At 36.4% G+C, this 23,794-nt stretch overlaps 1 protein-coding gene across 14 annotated transcripts in view; it reads left to right on the forward strand.

Annotated features, from left to right (window-relative positions):
- Window positions 1–23,794, forward strand: part of PTPRD (protein tyrosine phosphatase, receptor type D) — a 2,180,605-nt gene that overhangs the window by 2,063,887 nt on the left and 92,924 nt on the right. For all 14 annotated transcript variants that reach the window (XM_021074366.1, XM_021074373.1, XM_021074310.1 and 11 more), the window contains one exon: window positions 477–574. In XM_021074366.1, coding sequence (XP_020930025.1) covers window positions 477–574 — 98 coding nt within the window. The remainder of the gene's footprint in view (window positions 1–476; window positions 575–23,794) is intronic.

The raw sequence follows: 23,794 nt of genomic DNA on the forward strand, positions 1-23,794 counted from the left end.
GTCACTTTATGTTTCCTATCAAGCTACTACTCTTTCCCTTTTAGGCCTTTCTCCGTGTCTGTTTTCTCAGTTCACTTTACACCATTTAATTCCACACAATTTCCATTTCACACAGTGCAGGAGAAGGAGTTTGAAATGACATAACAGTCATTACTCAAAGCAGAAGTTGACATCAAGCCTGACTGTCAGTTTTCTCCGCTAGCTAACTGCATTGATTCATAGCACAATAATGCTTTCTTTCACACTAGGAGTGTTAATTTGGGGATTATGCTTGGTGACTTTTTATTTGGCTACAAAATTCATCCTTCCAGAGCATGTCCTGCTTTGAGTAACCAAACTATCTGCCTGCTTCCTCACATTAAACATCTTTACTACTCACATATTTTCAGGCCATTTCTAACTATAGTATTCTCTGTATTTTGAAATAGCATGATTTTAATTTGTTTTCAAATGGCTTTGTTCTTTCCTTTTAATAGGTATGGCTAGCCATCCTCCAATACCTATCTTGGAACTCGCAGATCACATTGAAAGGTTGAAAGCAAATGACAACTTGAAGTTTTCCCAGGAATATGAGGTAATTCAGTGTTTTATATTTGACTTTAATTTTAAGAATTGTCTCCCTCTTCTTTTTTACCATATTCTTAAAAACTAATTTCATCAGTGGTTTTTCTTTTAAATATGACTCAGCATCTGGTAATAAAGTTTATAACAAAGAGTCAACTTAAAATTACCTGTACAATATAGTAACTGCACAGTTAAAAGTGTTGAATTATTTGCATTTGTTCAGTGTTACTTAATGAGGTTGATTTATCTTTCCTGGCTTCAAGTTTATAGAAATATATTAAATGGTTACCAAATACACTGATATATGGTGAGAATCCTCACTGAAAAAGAGATTACAGGGAATGAGCAGGTTTCCCATTACTCTTGTTGGTTTTCCATGGCCTGATATTGAGCTAATACTGAGATAGTAATATACTCCCAGAAAGTTGCCTATTTTGAAAGGAACTAAACAGTTTCTTAAAACTGCACAATTCTTAAAGGTTTTGTATGCATTCTTGATGAAAATGAATGAAAAAGCTTTGTATATATGTAGGTATTTGGATATTGTGGCATATATCAAACAGAAAAGTTGTGAAACTGGTATTTCTGATATTTCTCAGAAACAGAAACCTAGTAAAACCAACTCATGAATTATTATTTTTTTGTCTTTTTTTAGGGCCACACCAGAGGCATATGGACGTTCCCAGACCAGGGATCTCAGTCAGAACTGTAGCCACCCACCTATGCCACAGCCACACCAGATCCTAGCAGCGTCTGTGACCTACACCATAGCTCACAGCAGCACTGGATCCTTAACCCACTGAGCAAGGCCAGGGATCAACCTGCATCCTCATGGATATTAGATTCATTTCTGCTGAGCCATGACGGGAACTCCCCAACTCATGAATTATTTATAACTGATCTGTCATTTTTCTTTTAGACAAAGTTTAACTTAGCATAAAATTAAAATGTCAAACCAACATCCATAGGTATGCCAAAAATTACAGTGTTCTTTGGAATAGACCATATTCTGCTATACAGGATTTCTACTGAGTTACTTAGGGGAGTCTTAAAACACATCTATTGGTTTCTGTTTTATCAGCCTGAAATGAGGCTGATGCACTAGAAGATCACTCAGTCTCTGCCAGCTTTATCATTTTACTCTATCACATTCAGGGGTTTCCTTATGTGGCACAGCAAAAACTAATCTGACTGGGAACCATGAGGTTGTAGGTTCAATCCCTGGCCTTGCTCAGTGGGTTAAAGATCCGCCGTTGCTGTGAACTGTAGTATATGTCATAGACATGGCTTGGATCTGATGTTGCTGTGGCTGTGGTGTAGGTCGGCAGCTGTAGCTCTGATTCGACCTCTAACCTGGGAACCTCCATGTGCTGCGGGTGCGGCCCTAGAAAGCAAAAAACAAAACAAAACAAAACAAAACCAATACTCTATCACATTCAGTTACAAACTCCAGGACAAGCCCTAACTCTCAAGTGGCTAAAGGGATATCAACTGTATGAAGAAGTCCCAAGTAAGAGAACATGGAGCAGTGGGACATGTGATGATATGCATGGTCTTTCAAGTCTTTAAATCTCCAAACTTTAAATTATTGTGCTGACTATGCAGAAATCCCTGTAGCTCCATGTACCTCCAGCCTCAAGAGCTAGATAACCTATGTTCATGTTATATACTTCAATATCTTTGTCAGATATTTGCTCAGACACAAAGGAAATTGTGCTTCTTGTTTGCTTGTTGGTTAAGTTATATTTTCCTTTATTTGTTCCAAGCATTTAGGAGAACATTTTCAATTTTAGGGAACTGATGTTGGATTGTGAATTCTCTTATTTTTTAAATGGTGAAGTTCTTTCTCTTCTATTCTTCCTCTTAGTCATAAAGACTCTTTTTAAATTATGCAGTATTCTTTAAAATAGTTTCTGTAGTTTCTGGTTTGAGGCTGAAAATTGAGTTTTAAAAAGAAAACAAAGCATATGATGAATGCCATTTGGGACAACCTCAAAACTTAGAAGCCTTGGTTTTCAATAATCAGAGTCTTTTTACCAGCCAGAATCTTTCACCCCTCCAAATTGCTCTTTAATATCATCATGAGTTATAGCTTTTTGCTATGTGATATTTTCCTCATGGCCCCACTTTCATATTTTATTTGAGATTATGAATGGTGTGATGAATCACAAAAAATTAAAATTTGATAGCTCAGCCTGTAAATAAGCTGTTAATTCACTCTCTCCCCTTTAACTTAAACCAGTGATAGTACTTTCATCGTCATTCAAGCAATCTCGGCTGTTTGCAGTGACTCCAATAACTGGCCTCCTTTAAATATGGAATTTCTCCAGAAATGTAAAGATACCCTAATGATACTCATTTAGCTATTGGATTAGAAGTGCTCCTTGAAAATAGTTACAAACTCCATGCTGATTGTGCTCCCATTAAAAACTCCCCCAGTAGCCATTGACACGATAGCCCACACAGACTTTACCATTTATCATGGCAATGATCTGTAATTAAAGCTCCCTGGGCATGAATTGACTCTACTGTGCCTTAAGAGCCATGAAGGGGATATTTAAGTGTTGTATTCATCTGTGATAATAAAATAAAGACCTCTACATAGTATTTTAGGCCACAGAGCAACACACTGGAAAAAAAAATTTATATATTATCATCTACATATATTTGAATAGATTTTTTCACAGTTCATATTACTTTCAAATGTATTATTTTGCATAACCACTGTGGATTAATATTCACTCAGACCTCTGAAGATGGGTGAGGATAAATTCATTACTCTGATTTGAAGACTGAAACAAGTAAAAGGCATGAATTTTGTTTGCAGTAATCCTGAGGTCTGAAGAAGAGGAAGTAGGTTTAAACTGTAGCACAGTTTAAACAATGTGAGAGAATTATTTATGGTAAAGAAAATTGGGACTCAGACATGAGACTCAATGATAGCTGGAAGAAAGGACTTGAGAAATTAATATAACTGCATCTTAAAGGTCTTTACAAGTATTTTAGGTTTTCATTTTCTGCTGTGAGATTGCAGAGTCCTATGGGTATTTAAGTAGCCAGAATTTGAGGATGGCCTCTAGAACTCAAGAACAAAGTCCTCCTTAAAGTTAGTTTCACTGTCAAAATCAGTACATCAGGCTGGTCAATGTTTATTCTGATTCAGAATAGACAAGTAGGTCTTATCAAACAAAATCTTAGCTAATGTCTACCTATGGATCATTTGGAAGCCTAATTAAAATTCATACCTCTGGGCCCAACACCAGAAATGCTGGTTCAGTAAGTCAGCCATAAATTAGGAATGTCCATCTCTTTTTCCCCAGTTTTACTGAGATATAACTGAAATTTAACATTGTATTAGTTTCTCATACAGTGTAATGTTGTGATTTATGTATATACTGCAAACTGATTACCACAGTAAATTTAGTTACAATCTATCACCTCACATAGTTTTTTGGGTTTTGGTTTTTTTTGTGTGTATGATGAGAACTCAAGATCCGCTCTCTTAGCAGCTTAAAAATATAAAATATGGTATCATTAATTGTAGTCATCATGTTTTACAGTACATCCCCAGGATTTGTTTATCTTAAACAGTTAACCATTGAACAATATGGGTTTGAACTGCATGAATCCACTTAAACATGGATAATTTTCAATAGTAAATGTCAACTATAAATTATACACATATTGTAGTGCATTGGGTTAAAGATCTGGTATTGACAGTGCAGTGGCTCTGATTGCTGCTGTGGTGCAGGTTCAATCCCTGGCCCAGGAATTCCATATGCTGCTGGCTTGGCCAGAAAAAGGAAAAACAAACACACATATTAAGTCCTGCATTGTTGAAGGTTCAATTGTAAATAGAAGCTTATAGCTTTTTATCATCCTCACTCATTTCCATCATGCTCCAACTTATGCCTCTGACAATCACTTCTCTCTTTTCTGTTTGAGGATTTCATTTGCTTGTTTTTTTCAGATTCCACATAAGTGAGGTTATATAGTACTTGTCTTTCTGTCTGGCTTATTTTGTTTAGCATAATGCCTGTGGCCTCAAGGTCCATGCATGTTGTTGCAAATGCAACAAATTGAATAATATTGTATGTATTTATAAAATTGATATTTATATATAATATTGTGTGTATACATACACACACACACACATTTTCTGTATCCATTTATCCATCTGTGGACACTTAGGTTATTTCCATGTCTTGGCTATTATAAATACACTAATGAATACAATAAGGGATATCTTTTTGAGATAGTGATTTAATTTTCTTTGTATATATACCCAGAAGTGGAATTACTAGATCATATCTTAGTTTATATTTTTAATTTTTTGAGGAACTACAGTGACTACACAAACTTATTTTCCCACCAAGACTAACCAAGTGTTCCCTTTTCACCACATCCTTGGAACAGCTAATTCCCATCTTCTTGATGACAGCCATTCTAGCAGGTGTGAAGTGATAGCTTATTGTGGTTTTAATTTGCATTTCCCTGATGATTAATGATGTTGAGCACCTTTCTATATACTTATCGGCCATCTGTGTATCTTCTTCAGAAAAATGTCTATTTGGTTCCTCTGCCCATTTTTATAAATCAGAATGTATGTGTTTTTGCTACTGAGTTGTGTTAAGTTCTTTATATATTTTGGATACTATTATTAGATATATGATTTGCAAATATTTCCTGCCAGGAAATGTGCATTTTAAAAGAACATGTCAGGTGACTTTGATACAGGTGCTATGACGACTGCAATTTGAGAACCATCATTACTTTAGGATAATTTATTACAGAGCATGACCCTCCAATCTTCATTGCACCATTTCCTGAGATAACAGATGTATCTGTTTGTGAGATTCATTTGACCAGCATCACAGTCAGCATTATTGTTATCAACATCATATACATGAATCCTATTTATATTAGGTTGGTTGTAAGTTAACTACAGCTCCTAAAGTTTGCTTAAGGGAAAACAATGGAGAGTTTTGTTATAAATTATCTGTTACAAATGCATGTATTATACTTATTCATCTAGAGCCAACCATGCAGGTACACTTCAACAACTCTTACGTGAAGTAAGTCTGACTAAGACAAATATCATATCACTATATGTGAAATCAAAAAATGATGCAAGTGAACTTATTTATAAAATAGAAACAGGCTCACAGATATAGAAAACGAATTTATGTGGCCAAAGGGCAAAGGGAGAGGAGGGTAAATTGGGAGCTAGAGATTAACAGTTGCACACTTCTATATGCAAAACAGATACACAACAGGGTCCTACTGTATAGCACAGGAAATGACATTTAGTATCTTGTAATAACCTATAATGGAAAAGAATCTGAAAAAGACTCTCTTTCTCTCTCTCTCTGAATCACTTTGCTGTTGTACACCAGAAACACAACACTGTAAACCAGTTATACTTCAATAATTAAGAAACTGGAGGACTGTAGAGATTTCCCAAACTCTCAACTTTTTCTCTCTGTGCTGCAATCATTCTTTCCCCTGAACAGGTCAGCTTCTTCTCTTTCTCCCACCCACATACAGAAAATATGTCCTTTGATCCTATTTTCATTTACATAGAGGCACAATTTTTCTTGTTAAATTCCAAATACCAGAGAACTACCTCTGAACTTCAGTTGACTTACTTTCTGTGTAGACACATTAGGACACACATTAGCTGCTAAGAGCCCATTCCTATGGATCAGGCTCCTTCCTTGGATTGAACAGAAGAAAGTTACCTCTAGCTGGAGAATATGAGCTAGTACTTAGCCACCATACTGCTACTGAAGAGCACCATGCTAAGTGCTGAGAGGAATATAAAAGCTACCAAAAAAAATCCTATTTCCAGGATGTCTAGCAGGCAAAGCCAAAAAAAAAAAAAAATACCTAGAAGCTAATTTGAAATACTAATGCATGATGTTGGGATTCAGTAAAGGTTAGAGTGAGATGAAGAACTGGAAAAGGTATTGAAGAAATAGTGGTATAGGTGGTGTCACTAGGAAGAAAAGGAGTGAGGAGCATTTTGTCATGGACAGAATGTGCTTTAGGGACAATATAGATTGTATACCTTTTTTGTCTCGGTTGAAAAAATAACTTCCCTGTTAAATAGTTACTACAACAAATTTTCTTCCAAGTTCCTAATAGCTGACTTAGAAATTAGTTTTTGGACCACAGTTCGTCCTGCCATGGCAGTTACACAGACAGAAATAGTTACCAAACATCTAGTTTCACACTTGTCATCACTAGTTATTTTATAGTATTATCTTAAACCTATATGTGTTAAAACTACTACCATATTTAACAGCTTTTAATAATCTATAATAGAAACGAATCTGAAAAAGAATACACACACACAACTGAATGGCTGTGCTATACACCTAAAACTAACAACACTGTAAATCAACTATGCTTCAGTATAAAATAAACAAAGTTTTAAAAAATACTGCGTAACTCTGAAGAACAGTGTTGTTGCAACTGGAGAGTGGCAAGAAACTGTGAATCACCAGAAGCCCTATCAGAAAGACCCCCCCCCACAAGCTATTTTTCTCCCACCACAAAGCCCAGTCCCAACATCTTTGCTGGCTGTCTGTGGTTGTGTATTATCTTTCATCTCAGTGCCCTTGTGTCCTCCAACATTTAGCATCCACATGTGCTGAGAGCTTCTTCCTATACTCATGGCAATGCTCTCCCATCTCCAGACTGTGCAGATGATAATGAGCCTCTTATCTGAAACATTCCAGATAACAGTGCCCTGTCTTTCTATTTTAATGACAACATGTATGTGGCACCTTTGTCTGATAAGCTAAAATCTTTACAACACTGCTGAGACAGGTAAAGGAAAAACATACTATTTCCTCATGAACAGTGAAATATATCAAAACAGTACCAAAATATTGAGACATTATAAAACATTATTTAGATCATATTTTTAAATGTTTAGATCTGGAATAGACCCCATAGATCATGTTGTTTAATCTTCTCATCTTAGAGTTAAGAAACAAGAGATTAAGGAGTGACTTGCTAAAAATTACATACCTAGATTATGGCCGGTCACAAAAATCATGCTTTCTTGTTCTTAGAAGAACACTATACTTTAACTCACCTGCTCTAAACATCAAAGTATTTTTTGAGTTCAGAAACCTAATCTTCAACTAGATCAATCTTTATACAAAAAAGAAATTGAGAAAATGTCATAGTCGCCAGTTTGCATTGCATGATTATCCCTGGAAAAATCCAGTGGTTTTTCTGTAACATTCTAAGGACACATTTATTTTTTTCCATAGATAGTTTCTTTATTCCCCATGGTAAACATTGTATTTCTCCACAGAAGGGCAACACTATCATCAAAGCAATGATCACAAAAGAAAATATTTCTGTTTTTCCTAGGAGAAGGCTCTTGGTGTATTTGACTGTGTGTGTCAGAGTGTATTCATAGGCAGAAAGCCTTCATTGCTAATGTTCTGTAAAACTCCATGCATTCATAATGCAAAACCACTTGTCATATCTGCTTTCAACTAATTTATAATTTATGTGTAAACTCATGAGGGTGGACATGCATTAGAGCATTACACATACACAAACAAGAAACCAAACACACACACATGCAGACACAGACACACACACTGCTCTGACTTTTTTGGTAGCTTTGAATGCACTGAATTTTTCTTCAAACTGGCTACTCTGCACTCCTGAAGTAACAAAGCATTATCTGACAGATATATTTTCATCCTTTATGCAGAGTTGATGAGTGGAATTGACTAGGGAAAAGCCTCCATTTGTAAATATTTTTGACACATGAATCACAAGAGGTAGATTTTTTAACAAATTATGGTGGTTCGTGTAATGGAAGGAGAAAAATGAGTGATTTTTATGAACTAATAAGTATGTACCTGGGCTGAATAAGCCAGGTTTTAACTTCCTCCAGGGGGGATGAATGGCTAAGTGTCCTGTCCCAAAGTGGATCACCTGATACCCTAGGATTAGGGGTGAGAGTAGGGTAATCACTGCATACTTCCTAAAACATAGCAGTTTTCCTGCTTCAGACTGGCTTCCAAACCCCTCTGCCTGACAGTCAGGGCCTTGTTCTCAGGAACTAAGAGTGGGGATAGTATGGCACAATGGCTAAGAAACCAGTCCTTGAGTCAGGCTGCCTAAGTATGGCCCCTGGCTCAAACTGTGTGACTTTAAGCAAATAAATGAACCTCTCTGTATCTTACTTTTTTCATGTCTAAAAAGGAAGAAATCCTAGTACGTATCTCAAGATACATATAAACTGTTTAGCAGAATCCCTCATACAAGTGCTTAGTAGTCTCAGTAGCTATTATTTCATCAAATAGATGTTATCAATTTTAAGATATACATCAATTTCAGAGATGTTAAAATGTGAAGAAAAAAAAAAAAACCCATATTTTAGCATCAGTGAAACAATGGCCTCTTCCCATTCCTGTCCTTGGCCCTAAGGCTTTGCTAAACTCAGGAAATAAATAAGAAAAAAAGGAAGACTTGCTAGTTTCAATCAATGCAATTAGCACTCTGTTGTCTTTTCTTTTATTCTGTTCATTTCCTGTGTTCGAATATAAACTTCTGGTCAGGTTTTAGGACTTCTCTGTATGCTGTTGGCCACGTGGCAACAAGCTCACCACTGAGCACCGAGCAAATGATTAACCAAAGTGTGTGTCTGGATTGATTTTTAACTGCATTTACAGTTTATGGTAACTCTTTGTTGTGATCAAAATTGCTAGTAGAAACAACAGGAGTGAACAGAACAAAGGGTGTCTGTCTATAAAAAGAGCTGCTTTTCTCATCCCCACCTGATCTATCAGCAGCTGAAGCCTTATTTTCAGACCCTTTTCTCTCAGAAAATAGACTGTTATTATCTTTAGACAGCACAGAAGTGAATACATTTTAATGCAGACCCCTCAGATTTAACTCAAAAGTACCTACTGATTAAACTCCCAGTGCGGTTTTTAGAGTAAAGATGGGCCTGCCAGCTGGCAACCTGAGAAGATGCTTTCTTTGTTCATAGCAAAGGACCAGCCTCATCAAGTAAGATTTAAAGGTACAGGGAGTCCCTTCCCGGCTGGCTGCCATTCTGAATCTTGTAAACAAATCTCCTAGGACACAAAGACGCAGCAGCTCACCTTAGAAGTAATGTTGCATCTAAAACCAGGGTGTGTGTATGTGTTTGTAGCCTTTTATTCTTCCTGAATTTCTGTAGCTGTCAGAACTGCAACCACAAGTTTCAAAGCTTATTTTTATTTGGATATTTTTTAATGTTCTTGAACCTACTCGGTTTTTGTTGTTGTTGTTGTAATATCTCAAACATTTTCCTTACCAAGGTTCAACTACATATCTTTTTTACTTGAGCTTTTTAATTTTTTTTTTCTTCTGGGAATCAAAGCTGCATCTTAGGGAACCTCTTATATAACTTCAGCATTCTGTTTCTCAATTCTTGTTCTCACATGAGTTCACCATAACTAATTGGCCCTTAACCATCCCTGAACATTGTCCAAATTGTCTTCCACCTGCTCTCATGTGAAGCCCAAAGCTCTCAGGAAACAATTAATCCTGAAGTGTCTCTAGTTCCAAAGTAAGCTTTCAACTTCAAAGAGACTCTAGAAAGAACTAAAAAAGAAGCCACTTTTTGAGTTTTATTTTGTTTTTAAAATGAAGCTGGGGTTTTGGGGCCAAAGTGATAAGTGTACACTTAGAGGAATGGATGAGCAGATGCTGGAGAGAGCTTTGAAGTCAGGAGAAATAAGGTTCATATTTTGGCTCTGCCAATTAGTAGCCATGCTGCTTGACCCTGAACCAGTTATTTCACCTCTCCTGACCTTTGTTCTCTCATATTTAAGAGGAGAATAATAGTGTCCACTCACAAGGTTGTTATGAAGATGAATATATGCTAGGCTCCTCACCTCTCGCCTTTCTGTACAAAGCAAGCATTCAGTAAACAGAAGTGGCTCCTGATGCTGTGACTTTTAATACTAATGACTTACGTGTTAGGCACTTAGTAACACTGAATTTGTTTTAGTGCTCACTCTATTTGCTGTAACATTCCTTTCTTCCTCCTCCAAAAATAAGCTCTATGAGAGCAATTAGGAGAAGGTGAGCAAGGATGAAGGCATAGGATGGTTATGATGCCTGCAAAGTTCTTTTTATATTTTATACAGTATGGAATTTCTAGAAATTAAAGCCACATTAAATATCCAGAAAAACTTATTTTCACTGAAAAGTAGAACCTGCTCTTGTGTGTCTGCTATGAATTTGCTGCTAGACAAGCTGTTTAACTCCCCCCATCTCAGTTTCCTTATTTATAAAAGGAGCAGTTTGAATGCCTTATCTACTTGACAAAAATTACTGCAAAATTTAAAAAAAAAAAAAGAGCAAGAAATTAGATCTACCAGGGATGAGTCCATAGTCTCCTAGGTAAAACAGAAAAAAGAACCAATAAATTATAAACTTAGTGTGTGGTGCTGAGGTAACAAAATAAGGACCAGTCCATATTAAGGACTGAGAAGAGGCCTCCCAGAGAGCATCTGGGTGGAAGAGACACTTAATTTGCTAGAAATGCAAGACCACAGGCTGAGGGAGATGTGTGCATAGGCATGGACATGAGAAGAGACCTGGCTTACTCAGGGTCCCCTTGTGGGTTCTGCACCTGTCGCTGCAATGTTGGGGTCCTGCTTTTGAGAAATAAGGGGAAAAGGTGATTATCCCCTAGAAAGGCCATGCCAGCAGGCTGAGGAGTCTGCACTAGGTCACTGCAAAAGTGCGTTCAAGTTCCTACCTCTAGTCCCAAAGCTGCAAACACCATGGGGACCAAATAAATGCATCTATATTCCTGTCACTTGTGAGGACAGCTTTTGGGAGAAAATTTTAGCAATGTTGCAGCAAGGAATTGGAGCAAGGAATGTCTTTACCTATTTATTTATTTATTTATGAATGGTAGTAATGCTATTATTTGCCGTGTTTTTTCTCCTGTGGCTGAATAGCTTGTTGTTCTATCTGAAAACATAGTTATGGAGTACACCATCGTGTTAGAAAGTAGAGAGGATAAAGGTATTAAGACGTTACAGGAACATGTGGCTTTAGCAATGCCTTAGGAAACATTAGCCATCACAGATGCAGAGATTCAAGTATTTGGCTTTAACTACCAAGTCTATTCATGTAGCATAGTCACTTGCTGAATAAGTTTCCTTAAAGGTGGGTACTCATCAGTCATCCAGCATCCAGCCAGAGGCTCATGAAGATCCTTGAGTTAGTCCATTCTTCCTTCTCTTCTCCCTCCTCTGTTTCACTTTCCCCCTCTTCCTTGCCATCTAACTCTCCCTTCTGACAGTTTTGCAGAATATTTCATTGTATCTTCTTCCCTGGTATTAAACTGTGTAACAAAATTTTGTGATAATAATATCTAGCCCTCTATAGAGCTTCACAGTACAGAAAGTGCCTTGTAAGGATAATGATAACACACATTTATGCAGCACTTATCATTTCAGGCACTCTTCCTAACACATTACATTTATTAACTCATTCAGTCCTTCCCCACAGGTACTATTAGTATTCCCATGTTAAATAAGAGGGTACTCAACTGGACTGCAGAAAAGTTAAACAGCTTGTCCAACTTGTGCCATAGTTAGTTAAGTGGATGAGCATGGAAATGAACCCACACGGCTTGGTGTCAGGGTCATATTCTGACCACAATACATAATTCACTTGGATGGTTGATTTCCTTCCACAACCATTTTCATTATGATCTTAAAATAAGACAAATTTTATATCATTTGCTCTTAAATTGGTGATCGTCTCTGATCCAAAATAAGGCATATTAGCCCCAATATTGGAATAATTGTTTTTCAATATCATGGACAGTCTTTGTCATCAACAAAAAGAGACGATTTGCTTTGGGTAGAAATCCTCATACAAACAAGAACATGAACGGAAAGGCTGGTATTTTTTTTTTAATTAGAAAGTTTGAAAATGCGTTATTTTTTATACCTGAAATCAGAGGTACTACTCCAACTCAAATATTGAACAGAGAATGATATATCTAATTAGTTGGACTAGAATCATCAATTCGGTAACTGAACTCTATATAAATTTTCTTATATAACAGTGACTACATTTGTCTTCTAATCTTAACCAGGTTACTAGGAAAGTCAAGTGGAGAGAGAGGAAGCAGAACTGAATATTTGAAGGACTAGAAGGTATAAAGACCCAGTCTTTTCTTTTTTTGCTTTTTAGGGGCACACCTGTGACAAATGGAAGTTCCCAGACTAGGGGTCAATTTGGAGCTGCAGCTGTAGGCCTCTGCCACAGCCACAGCCATAGCAATGCTGGCTGCATCTGCGACCTACACCACAGCTCAAGGCAATGCCCAGCACACCTGATCCTTAACTCACTGAGTGAGTCCAGGGATTGAACCCACATCCTCATGGATACTAATCAGGTTCATACCCTGCTGAGCCACAACAGGAACTCCCTAAAGACCCACTCTTAACTCTCAGAGAAGATAGTTGGTATTGATTTGCTTCTTGTCTTGACATTTTCAACTGCAGAAAGTCTACCTACTTCTTTAATCCTAAAGATTAAAAAAAGTGAAGAAATATGCTCGCAAAATATTCTCCTCTTTGCCTATCACCAGTCCAATTCAAACTTCATTTAGATAAAACCCATGATGAAAAGGGAAACTTGTTCACTACAGTAAATTAAGCTTCATAAATCTATTAAAATGATATAAAGTGACATTTACCCTTAAGATTTTTAAAACACACTTCCACACATGCAAAATTTTCTTTTAAGTTCCTGTAATTTAATTTCATATATGAGCTGCTGAATGATTTAAAAAGATAGAAGCTGTTACTTCACAATCAGAAGTTTGCCCTATTTCATGACTGCAGAACTGTACAAATGCATTGCCTACTTGCATTTATTTCCAATTGCTTCAGGGTTATTGTTACTGTTTTGTTTTAGCTCCAGCTTTTTTGTTTCTGGTGAATAGTTTGTCAAGTGGCCTGTAATTTGATGAGCTGGATTGATGAGACAGAAGCTTGGCATCAGATCAGTGATTATACTGGGTTCCCTTTTTAGAATCTCTCTAACCCTAGAATTCTGTTTTTCTGATTGTTAGAAAAGTCTATTAAAAATAGATATTATAGGAGTTCCCATCATGGCTCAGGGTAACAAACCCAACTAGTATCCATGAGCACACTGGTTCAATCCCTGGCCTTCCTTGCTCAGTGGGTTAAGGATTTGGCATTGCCATGAGCTGTGGTGTACCTGTAGCATAGGCCAGCAGCTGCAGCTCTGATTGGACCCCTATCCTGGGTACTTCCATATGCCGCAGGCATGGCCCTAAATATAAAAAAAATAATGATAAAAAAGTAGGTATTATAAAGAGGAGGTTCTGATGTCAGGTTTCCACAACTGACTTCTCATTGTAGTCATGCCCCAACCCACCCTGAAGGCTCAGGGCTGATTTTTCCTATTGGTGTTCTATGACTCAGGAGCATGGGCATGGCTGAAGTGATTGAGAAACCATAATTAGTATAGTCAATGAACAGTGACATGCTGCCTCCCTTGTATTAAGAGCACTTAGGGTGCTGCGTTAACAAAGGCAGAAGAACTTCGTCTCGTTTTCCCCCCACAGTAATTAATTGACCTCCTTGTCATCAGTTGAGACATGATGAGAATAAGAACTTTCATCCTAAGTATTGGAGTCAGTGGATGTTGCTGTGCAACTGGGCATTGATTTCCTTTTTTGTTCCTTTTCTATTCCTTCCGTATTGATCCTTCCTGTCACAGCTCAAGGAGTCTTCTATCTTTAAAAAACAAAACAAAACAAAACTATCCTGAATTTTCAGAAGTTTGAATCTACTATAGTAAAGTTTCCACTGGGGATTTTATTTGAGGATTTCCAAAGTCTTTTCTCTAATCCACCCTGTTGTTTAACTGAGGAGAAGACGTTTTCCAAGAGGTTAAGTAATGTGGTGAAGTCACTCAGCCATTTTCTCATCTAACAGTTTATAAAAGCTGATGTTTCCTAGATAGACTCTCCATTTAAAAACAGACTGAGTAAATAGAAATACTCTCTGAAAATAAAACCCTAGTAATACATGTTAACAACAGGTTAACTTGAAACATCAAAGAGGTTTTGTTTTCTATGTGAGAACCCAAATTAGAAAGAGTACTAGAAATTTAGGTAGCTATCAAATTTGTGATAAAATTATTTATGAAAAGAAACAAGACAGTTTGGGGCCAAAAGCAAATTGATATATTTTGTGTACTTTATCATTTTGAAATAGAATTCATGTACAATTCCCTGGATATACTTTAGATCTGAATATTAAATGGGTTTATGATAAGGAATCAAGGAGACTACTAGGCTTTTTTCCCCTCTACGTTTTAATGAAGATTTATACTTCTTTTGTTTGTATCATGATTAAACACCTGACCGGGAGCTCGTGGTCCCGTGGAGTTGTTTGAAAATGCTTCTGTCAAAGTATGGGGGAAGCTTAAGTAAAAGCTCAATATAAAGGTGCCTGTTATGGTGTGTGTGGCAGATTTGATTTGCTCTTTGCTGTGCTTGGATATATGATCTTGCAAGGGATCACAGTCTTTATTGTTTTATTAGTGTGCGCTAGAATCAGAGCTTCTTGCTAGTAATATTGGGGCATTTATTTACCTGTGGCTAGCATGGTAAGTGTTTCTGGAATGAATGTACAGATGAATGTAAAAAATGAAGCAGGAACATGGTTTGCTCTTCACTTCTCCCTCTTTCCAAGCATAGTTACTTGACATTGAGATGGACATAGTTGATCAAGTCATGATTGGAGATGTTTCATTAAGTTACAGTATTACTATACTGCGGCATAGGTCCTTTGGGGACAGAGGGACAGCAACTTCATGGGCTTTGGTCTTCTATCTCGGTGGAGAATCCACATTTGACTTTTCTTGGTGAACTTCCCTTGGACAATATATTAGTATGACAGTACAGGAGATCAAGTTATCTGACAGTGATTCTGTCCATGCAGGGAAGCCATCCATTCCCCTGCCTGATATAAAGCAGAAGAAGAATGCTGATTGCAGAACTCACTTTTCCTGCTGTGTCTATAATATAAAATTATTTGTAGTGTTCTTATCTCAAGGTCAGCCTGGGGTTTTGGGGGGTGGGGGAATCATCTTTCCTCAAAGCTTAAAATTTGCCAGCAAGTTTCACAAAGACTGGTTGTTTCAGTATTTATCTCTATAGCTTTATCATAAACATATTTGCATGAAAAGAACATCTTTGTTTCCTTAAGGCTTCATCTGTTCTTGCTACTCATTTGCTCTTGCAAAGGGATATAATCTTTCTGTTTTTGATCTATAATCATTCCCACAGCAAACAATTGTGATGCCACAAACCAAGGATTATAGTTTTCCTTAGAGAATAAACAAATGAACTCTGAAACAAAGCTGCTCATTTCTTCCATGAGAACAGCGGAAGACCAATTCTAAAAATATTGACTACTTCTAAAAAAATTCCTGAACATGTAAATGCCCATTCCTTTAGAAGTCTGTTTCCTCTTTTAGCTTTATATTCAGTTCATCTTATCCTACAGACATTTTCTGAGTTCTTACTATGTACCAGGTACTTTGCTGAGCTCTGGGGATACAAGTATGAGCAATATAAAATTTTTGCCTGTGAATCCTGAGCCTAAAGGATTCCTTCACTTTTTAGCCAAATTTTAGGCTATACCTGCAATAACTGGCTTTTGTCGGGATTCCAATAAAATGCAGCTCTGAGTTTTACTCCAGTGTAATAGGACTTGGAGTTTTATCCACCATATGAAGAGTGATGAGATTTTTTGCTTTTCTAAACATTCAGTAAATTCAAGGATTTAGAAATCTAGTTACAATTCTCGCAGCTATCTAAAATCTATTCTTCTATTCTTCAAAATCTATGTGTGTTCATTTCTTGGGCTGAAAAATAAATCCTTTAAACTCTTTAGGTTTTTAGACCCATTTTAGAGAAAATATATTTATTTTTCTCACATCCTTTTATGTGAATTTATGTAAAGTAAGATTAAGGAACCAAATGTATTCTTTATTATGTTTCTATGGCAGAATTTTAAATGTTTCTGTAAGCACTAGGGCTAATTATCAAGCATAGTATTTTGTATTATAATTTTAACCAAAATTCCTTAACAGGATGAAGCACGTACCTCCAGAAAGTAGTATGAGATACTAAAAAAATCATATAAATTTCATCTTACTTTGCTTATTATAAATCATTGGTTGTTAATCTACTTGTATTTTAATATCTATATTGCAAAAGAAGGTCTATCTAGTAGAACAAGTCTTTTTTTGTTAGTTTACCCATATTTCTTTCTATAAGATTGTTTAGCCTCTTTGTATTTTGTTATTTTGTTAAATTATCAAAGCACATCCTTAAATTGGAGTAAATAGGATTTATGCTGTGTAATAAAAAGCAGAGTCTATAATATTATATCCTAATACATATTTTAAATAAACATATGTGTGTGTGTATATATATATATACATATATATATATACGTTATGTGTATTTTATATATAAATAGTAAGGCTGTGTTTACTTTCATAAGATAGCTTGACTGGTAATATTTTCATTTTTAAGAAACAGTTGTTTTTACAATTATATTACTTGTAAATAGGCATATACAGATCTCCTAGAATGGGATATTTATTCAAATTTTTCCAACATTGGATAGGAAAAGGGATGTTTTTATTCCTCTGACATACTGTGATCCTCGTTTAAATTGTGCAACTTAAGAACTATAGTTTATCCAAGTAATTTTCACTAGTCTTGATAATCAATATAGATTGCTGTGAAGTCAATGAATTTACAGTTATCAGCTTTAATGTGGAAGATAATCTGAAGTAGGCATCAGTCTGTTACTTTCAGGTCCAAAATCTTTGCATACATTTTTAAGACTCAGGATGAAAATTATAAATCAGGGTGAAAATATAGTTACAAAAGATATGACCTTCCCAATTTCAAAAAACTTTCACAGCAACTGAAACAAACAAACAAAAATGTTAACATGGTATCAATATATTTTATTTGTACCTGTCCTCGGCTATCAATTTTATATTCTAAGATATACAGTAAACTATATTTCATTCAGGAATTTATAGGAGAGTTGGAGAAACAGGAATTATACATAAAAAGATAACTTATAGTAATAACTTTAAACTTCAAAAGAAGAAATGCTATGAGGGTAAAGGCAACAAATTGTCAAATGAATGGTCCACAGTGTAATGTATGGTAATAATACATGTCAAAGGATGTGGGAGAGAGGTCCAGGCAGAAAGGGACTTAGGGGGTAGAACTGTTGGGTTTGAGCTGAACCTTGAAAGAAATGTAGGATTAAAAAAATATATAGAGAGAAATGATAACAAAGTTCTCTCCAGTCAAAAGTATTCCAATATGAAAGTCAGAATTGAGAAACTCTGACTAGGAGAGAGAAAAACAGAGCTGAGGGCTGGAATATGGGTCTTTGACCAGGACAGGATTGATTTTAAGCCTTTCCATTGAGGTGGCTTGCACACTGAGCACAACATGGCAATCCTTGACTCTAAAGAACCTTCAGTCCATATAGGAAACAAGACAGTGTAAAATACTATGGGACAAGTGTAGAAACGGTGCTGTGGGCATTCAAAAACTAATCTTCCAAAGAATTCAATAAGCTATTTCAGAAAGAACACCTATGTGTTTGGATTACAGTTACTGTTTCAACTTCTGTCCATACACACAAAATTGTGAGCTTTCTGTCCTGTTTTGTTAAATGTCTAATGCATCTCCTTAGCATAAATACACCTCTTTCACTAATGACCTACATTTTGAGCATGTAGCTGTCTCTCTCATAATAGTTAATAGAATACTTGGGACAAGGATGCTAATATAGGATGACAACTGCCATAATGTTTTTGTGTCCAGATTCTGTAAACTATGGTTATGTGGTGAAGCAATCTAGTTCTTTGTAATGACAGATTTATTGAAGACAAGCTTTCAGAAAAATTGTACTAGAAATCCTGTTATAGTACTCTATTAAACCACTAGAATAGTCATTAAAACTATTAATGCAGACTTATTATTCATGATTATGGGTCTCTACCATTCTCAGTCATCTCTGCCAATACTATTCTATCCTTTGTTCCACTGTGGCTATTCAGTTCCAAAGAAAGAGAACAGCATATCAGCATTCTCTCTGTCCTTCAGAACGTACGGGGTTGTGTGTGTGTGTAGGGGTGTATATAAGAAAGAAGCAGAGACTGAAGGAGAAGGGACCTGGTTGGGAGGGCAGAAATATCAGAGGTTGAAATCCTCTATCCCTGTACTTAAAAATATAGGGTAAGAATTTAAGATTGCTTTTAAATTTGGTAAGAATTGTGTTGAAATCAAATTATATAGAAAGCTATATCTGGAGTTCCTGTCATGGCTCAGTGGAAATGAATCTAACTAGGATCCATGTGGAGGTAGGTTCCATCCCTGGCCTTGCTCAGTGGGTTAAGGATCTGGCATTTCCATGAGCTGTGGTATAGGTCATAGATGTGGCTTTTGGATCTGACATTGCTGTGGCTGTGGCGTAGACTGGTGGCTACAGCTTCTATTTGACCTCTAGCCTGGGAACCTCCATATGCCACAGGTGCTGCCCTAAAAAAGCAAAAAGCAAAAAAAAATTGTAAGTCATTACTCTATTACTGTATGTTATAGTTATTTCCTTTTTTTTTATTGTTATACCTAATTCTACAGCGACTGTCCTATACTTTTGTTTGGTAGAAAAACATGTTTTTCACTTTCAGAGCATTTAGGCAGAGTTTAGTGCCTGAAAGTAGGTCTTAAATCTAACCCTAGGAGATGATGGCTCAGTGACTAGCTTAGTTTGAAGAAGGTGCACAGTAGAAATAATATGAATCAGTTGGCAAAGGCAAAATAATCCCAAGCCAGGCCTCCAGACCATGAAAGTACTTCAATAAGGTCATTTTACTCCATAACCTGATCCTTAGTTTTATACATTTTTGAGTGGTCATTGGTTTCTGGGGATCTCACTTGCACTAGCTGTGTGTCTCCATGGCCATGTCATCAAGCTGTGATGCTGGATGCCGCCACCTTTCTAAGAGAATCAGATAATTATGGTCGTCATCTTCTCTAATCTAACATATATGACTTAATTTCGTATCCCCTGACACAGAATTTTAAGTATCTTAATGTATATTTTTAAAAAAACGTGTTAATGTATATATGCTAACACTTTAGAACATACTTCATTTGAAGACATATGTGATGGTAGAATTGTCTAATACTCAAGCAATTGAATAATCCTATCATTCCATTTACAGAGAGTTAAAAAAGGAATAAAGAAATTATAGCTAATTTTACCTATTTTTTCAGTAATAGTTTAAAAATTTTATAAATATATTGGACACAAAAGATTAAAGGTTTATATGGAATGATCAATGATGAAGACAGTTCCCTAACTGTGTCTTTTCCCTCACAATAGAATACACATCCAACCTGTGTGTGTACCAATGCATTCCTCCCGTGAACCACTCTGCCCAAAAGGAAAAAAAATATTTTAATCTAAATATGCTAAATTACTATATCAGTAAGAGCAGGGTATTAAGATCACATGTTATATTTATTTTTTTTCTGTTTTCTGTGCAATTCCATAGGAAGGTTGAACAAGGGTGAATAATTGGGTCACACCACCCATCTTTTCTCATTCTAGTTTTCATTTCCCACTTTTGTATCAGAAGAGTAGATAAGTGGAGTAGGTGTTGTTCTGCAGAAATTGCTATCTTCACTTTTCCTCACTCACCTCATGTGATAAGAGTTTGTATGCAAACTTAGAAAGAAGAATCTGCCATCTGTTTGTCTCTCTCTTGCTCTTTTTCCACATAAACATCCTCCCTTGGATGTGATGGTTAAGACACTATCCTGAAGCTCACCAAGATCCCAAGATATAGATGTGGATATGAAGAAGTTAGAGACTTTTCTAGCCTTATAATTTATTGCCCAAACTGGGACAGTATGAGAGTAAAAGCTGGTTCTCTTAGTGATTAAACTGGTATAAACTAGTATATAACGACCTCTAAGACAAACCCATGTTCTTACATAAGTCAGTGAGTAGGGGTATCTATCATTTCTTTGCATTATTTTTTTATATAATTTTTTTTCCCACTGTACAGCAAGGGGATCAAGTTATCCTTACATGTATACATTTTCCCCCCACCCTTTGTTCTGTTGCAATATGAGTATCTAGACATAGTTCTCAATGCTACTCAGCAAGATCTCCTTGTAAATCTATTCCAAGTTGTGTCTGATAAGCCCAAGCTCCCAATCCCTCCCACTCCCTCCCTCTCTATCATTTCTTTTAGTGATAACTTTGCGTCAGGTGCCTTATACATTTTATTTGACTTAATAATTTTGGGTCTGTACAGATGTATCAACATTTACAAACAGTTGTGAGGAATTAGTGCATTCATCTTGCTAATTTGATGCCAAAAACCAGTGCTCTCTTATTCATAGAAAAGAAAGGAATGTCACTATGAATTATTCCGTTAAATGCTGCACATTTATTGTGTTTAATAAATAATTTTATTTTTACTTATATACAATTCACTTTGTAAACACTGTAATTACTTTCTACCATTCCAATCAACTCTATCTCTTTAATCAGAACAGGTAATAAATTTCTCATAATATTGTCCTGCCCAAAACTATCTGGACAATTCTTGATTCCTTTGCTTTTCCAAATAACATCATAAATCCTAGTGTCTGAATTATATTTGTAAAATGATTCTTTGTGAAGCTCTAATCTTCATGATCATCAACCCTTATTTTGTCCATTCCTTTTTCATTATTCACTTTAATTTGAAGCAGCCAATATATAACTAAAATCTAAAACCTAAGCAAAAATAAAGGAAAGGCAAAAAAGAAATGTATGGAAGGAAAAAGCTTACCAATAAAGGCAAAGCTTCAGTAAACATAGGAAGTCATCCACACACAAAGCTAGTAGGGAGGTTAAGAGACAAAAGTGGTAAAATCATCTGTATCCACAATAAGCAGTTAAGTGCTAAACATGATAATTGAATATAAACTAGGAAAACAAAACAAAACAAAAAAACAGCAATCATGAGAGGAAGAGAGTACAAATGCAGGGCATTAAAATGCATTTAAAATTAAGAGATCAACAACTTAAAAGTCATATATATACACACATAAACATACACACCCTGCTTTATTAACCCTATGATAAGAGAAAATCAAAAATCTGTAATAGATGTATACTCAGAAAGAAAAACAAAACCAAATATAACACTAAACATAGACCTCAAATCATAAGAAAAGAGAAGCAAAGAAGAGGGGGGAGGAAAGACTTACAAAAACAAACCCAAAACAGTTTTTAAAAATGGTAATAAAACATACATATCTGTGTTTACCTTAAATGTAAACTGATTAAATGCTCCAACCTAAAGGCATAGACTGGCCAAATGGATACAAACACAAGGCCCAAATATATGTTACCTAAAGACACTCATTTCAGATCTAGAAACATACAGATTAAAAATGAGAGGATGTTAAAAATAGTATACCAAATGGAAATCAAAAAAGTTGGAATAGCGATACTTCTATCAGACAAAATATACCTTAAAATAAAGAATATTAAAGAGACAAAGGACACTACATACTGATCAAGGGATCAATCCTAGAAGATATAGCAATTATACATGTACCCAACATAGGGGAACCTCAATATATAAAGCAAATGGAAAGACATAAAAGGAGAAAGCAAGAGTAACAAAAGAATAGTGAGGGAATTTAATGTTCAACTTATATCAATGGCCAGATCATCCAGGCAGAAAATCAATAAGGAAACAGAGCCTAAATAACACATTAGACCAAATGCACTTAATTGATATTTATAGAGCATTCCACCCAATAGCAGCAGAATAGACTTTCTTTTTACATGCACTTAAAATATTCCTCAGGATAGATCACTTGCAAGGCCACAAAACAAGACTCACTAAATTTAAGAAAACTGAAATTGGTGAAATATAACCTAATACAAGCATGTGGAGCACACCTCCTTCAACAAATATGTCAAAAATACATGTGTTGGAGTTCCCACTGTGGTGCAGTAGGTCAAGAATCCAACTGTAATGGCTTGAGTTGCCTCAGAGGCAAAGATTCAATCCCTGGCCTGGCTCTATGAGTTAAAGGATCTGGCATTGCCACAGCTGCAAAACAGCTCACAGCTCCAGCTAGGATTCAATCCTTGCCCCCAAAATTTTCATATGCTGCAAGTATGGCCCTTAAAAAAAAATCTATTTGTGGAATGGTTTTCAAAGAATACCTCCTGAATGCTAGCAGATTATCTAATACAACCAAAAACTTCAAGAAATACCACCATATAACCAAATAGGATGGAAGGAAAAAAAAAAAAAAAAAAAAAAAAGGAACTGAGATGGGTCCTGTGCCCCTGTGAGGGAGCTGTTAACTGGAAAGGTGCCCTTACCCAAGGAGCCACCTTCACCAGATGGGAGATTGGCCAGTAAATATAGGGAGCTTCAGAGGCTCAGAGGAAAGTGAAACAGCTGGATTGCAGCAGGCAAAAAGTAGAGAGACCAACACAGACTCTACCAGCCACCTCACTGCACTCCCCAGCCCAAGACATGCACCTATGGTGTGTGCAGTATCTAGGTGCCAAAACTTGAACTTCAGTGGACAGACCTTGAGAAAGGATTGGAGTTAGCTCTGCACAGACAAACTTAAAAGGCTAGAGGGTGGTCTGAGGCGTGAACAGAATCAGGAGTTTAGGGAGAAGGAGTGTATTCAGGACCGAGCCAAGGTCTGTCATAGAAGCCCCTTGGTTAACATGAACACCACAGGAGGGGTAGGGCCCCACCATGGTAGCCTCATTCTCAGCATGCTCACTATGGGTATGACACCACCTCTAAGAGCACTGGGAAAAAACAAGTGCCTAAGGCTTGCCCACATGCAGAGGCAGGGCTTAAATCTGAGTCTTGTGCCAGCAGATGTGACCCATGGATTTATGCCACCACTGGTGGTTTTGTAAGCTCAGCCCCTGCAGGACATCCAAGAGGATTACTGTTTCTCCCAGGGCTGGGTCAGGTCTGGCATTAGCAGCTGCAGGCTTTGTAGGCAGGCAGAGATGGAGTTTGGCTCTGGGCTCATTCCATA

The sequence above is a fragment of the Sus scrofa genome, chromosome 1 (genome assembly GCF_000003025.6).
Source record: "Sus scrofa isolate TJ Tabasco breed Duroc chromosome 1, Sscrofa11.1, whole genome shotgun sequence".
Taxonomy (NCBI): Eukaryota; Metazoa; Chordata; class Mammalia; order Artiodactyla; family Suidae; genus Sus; species Sus scrofa.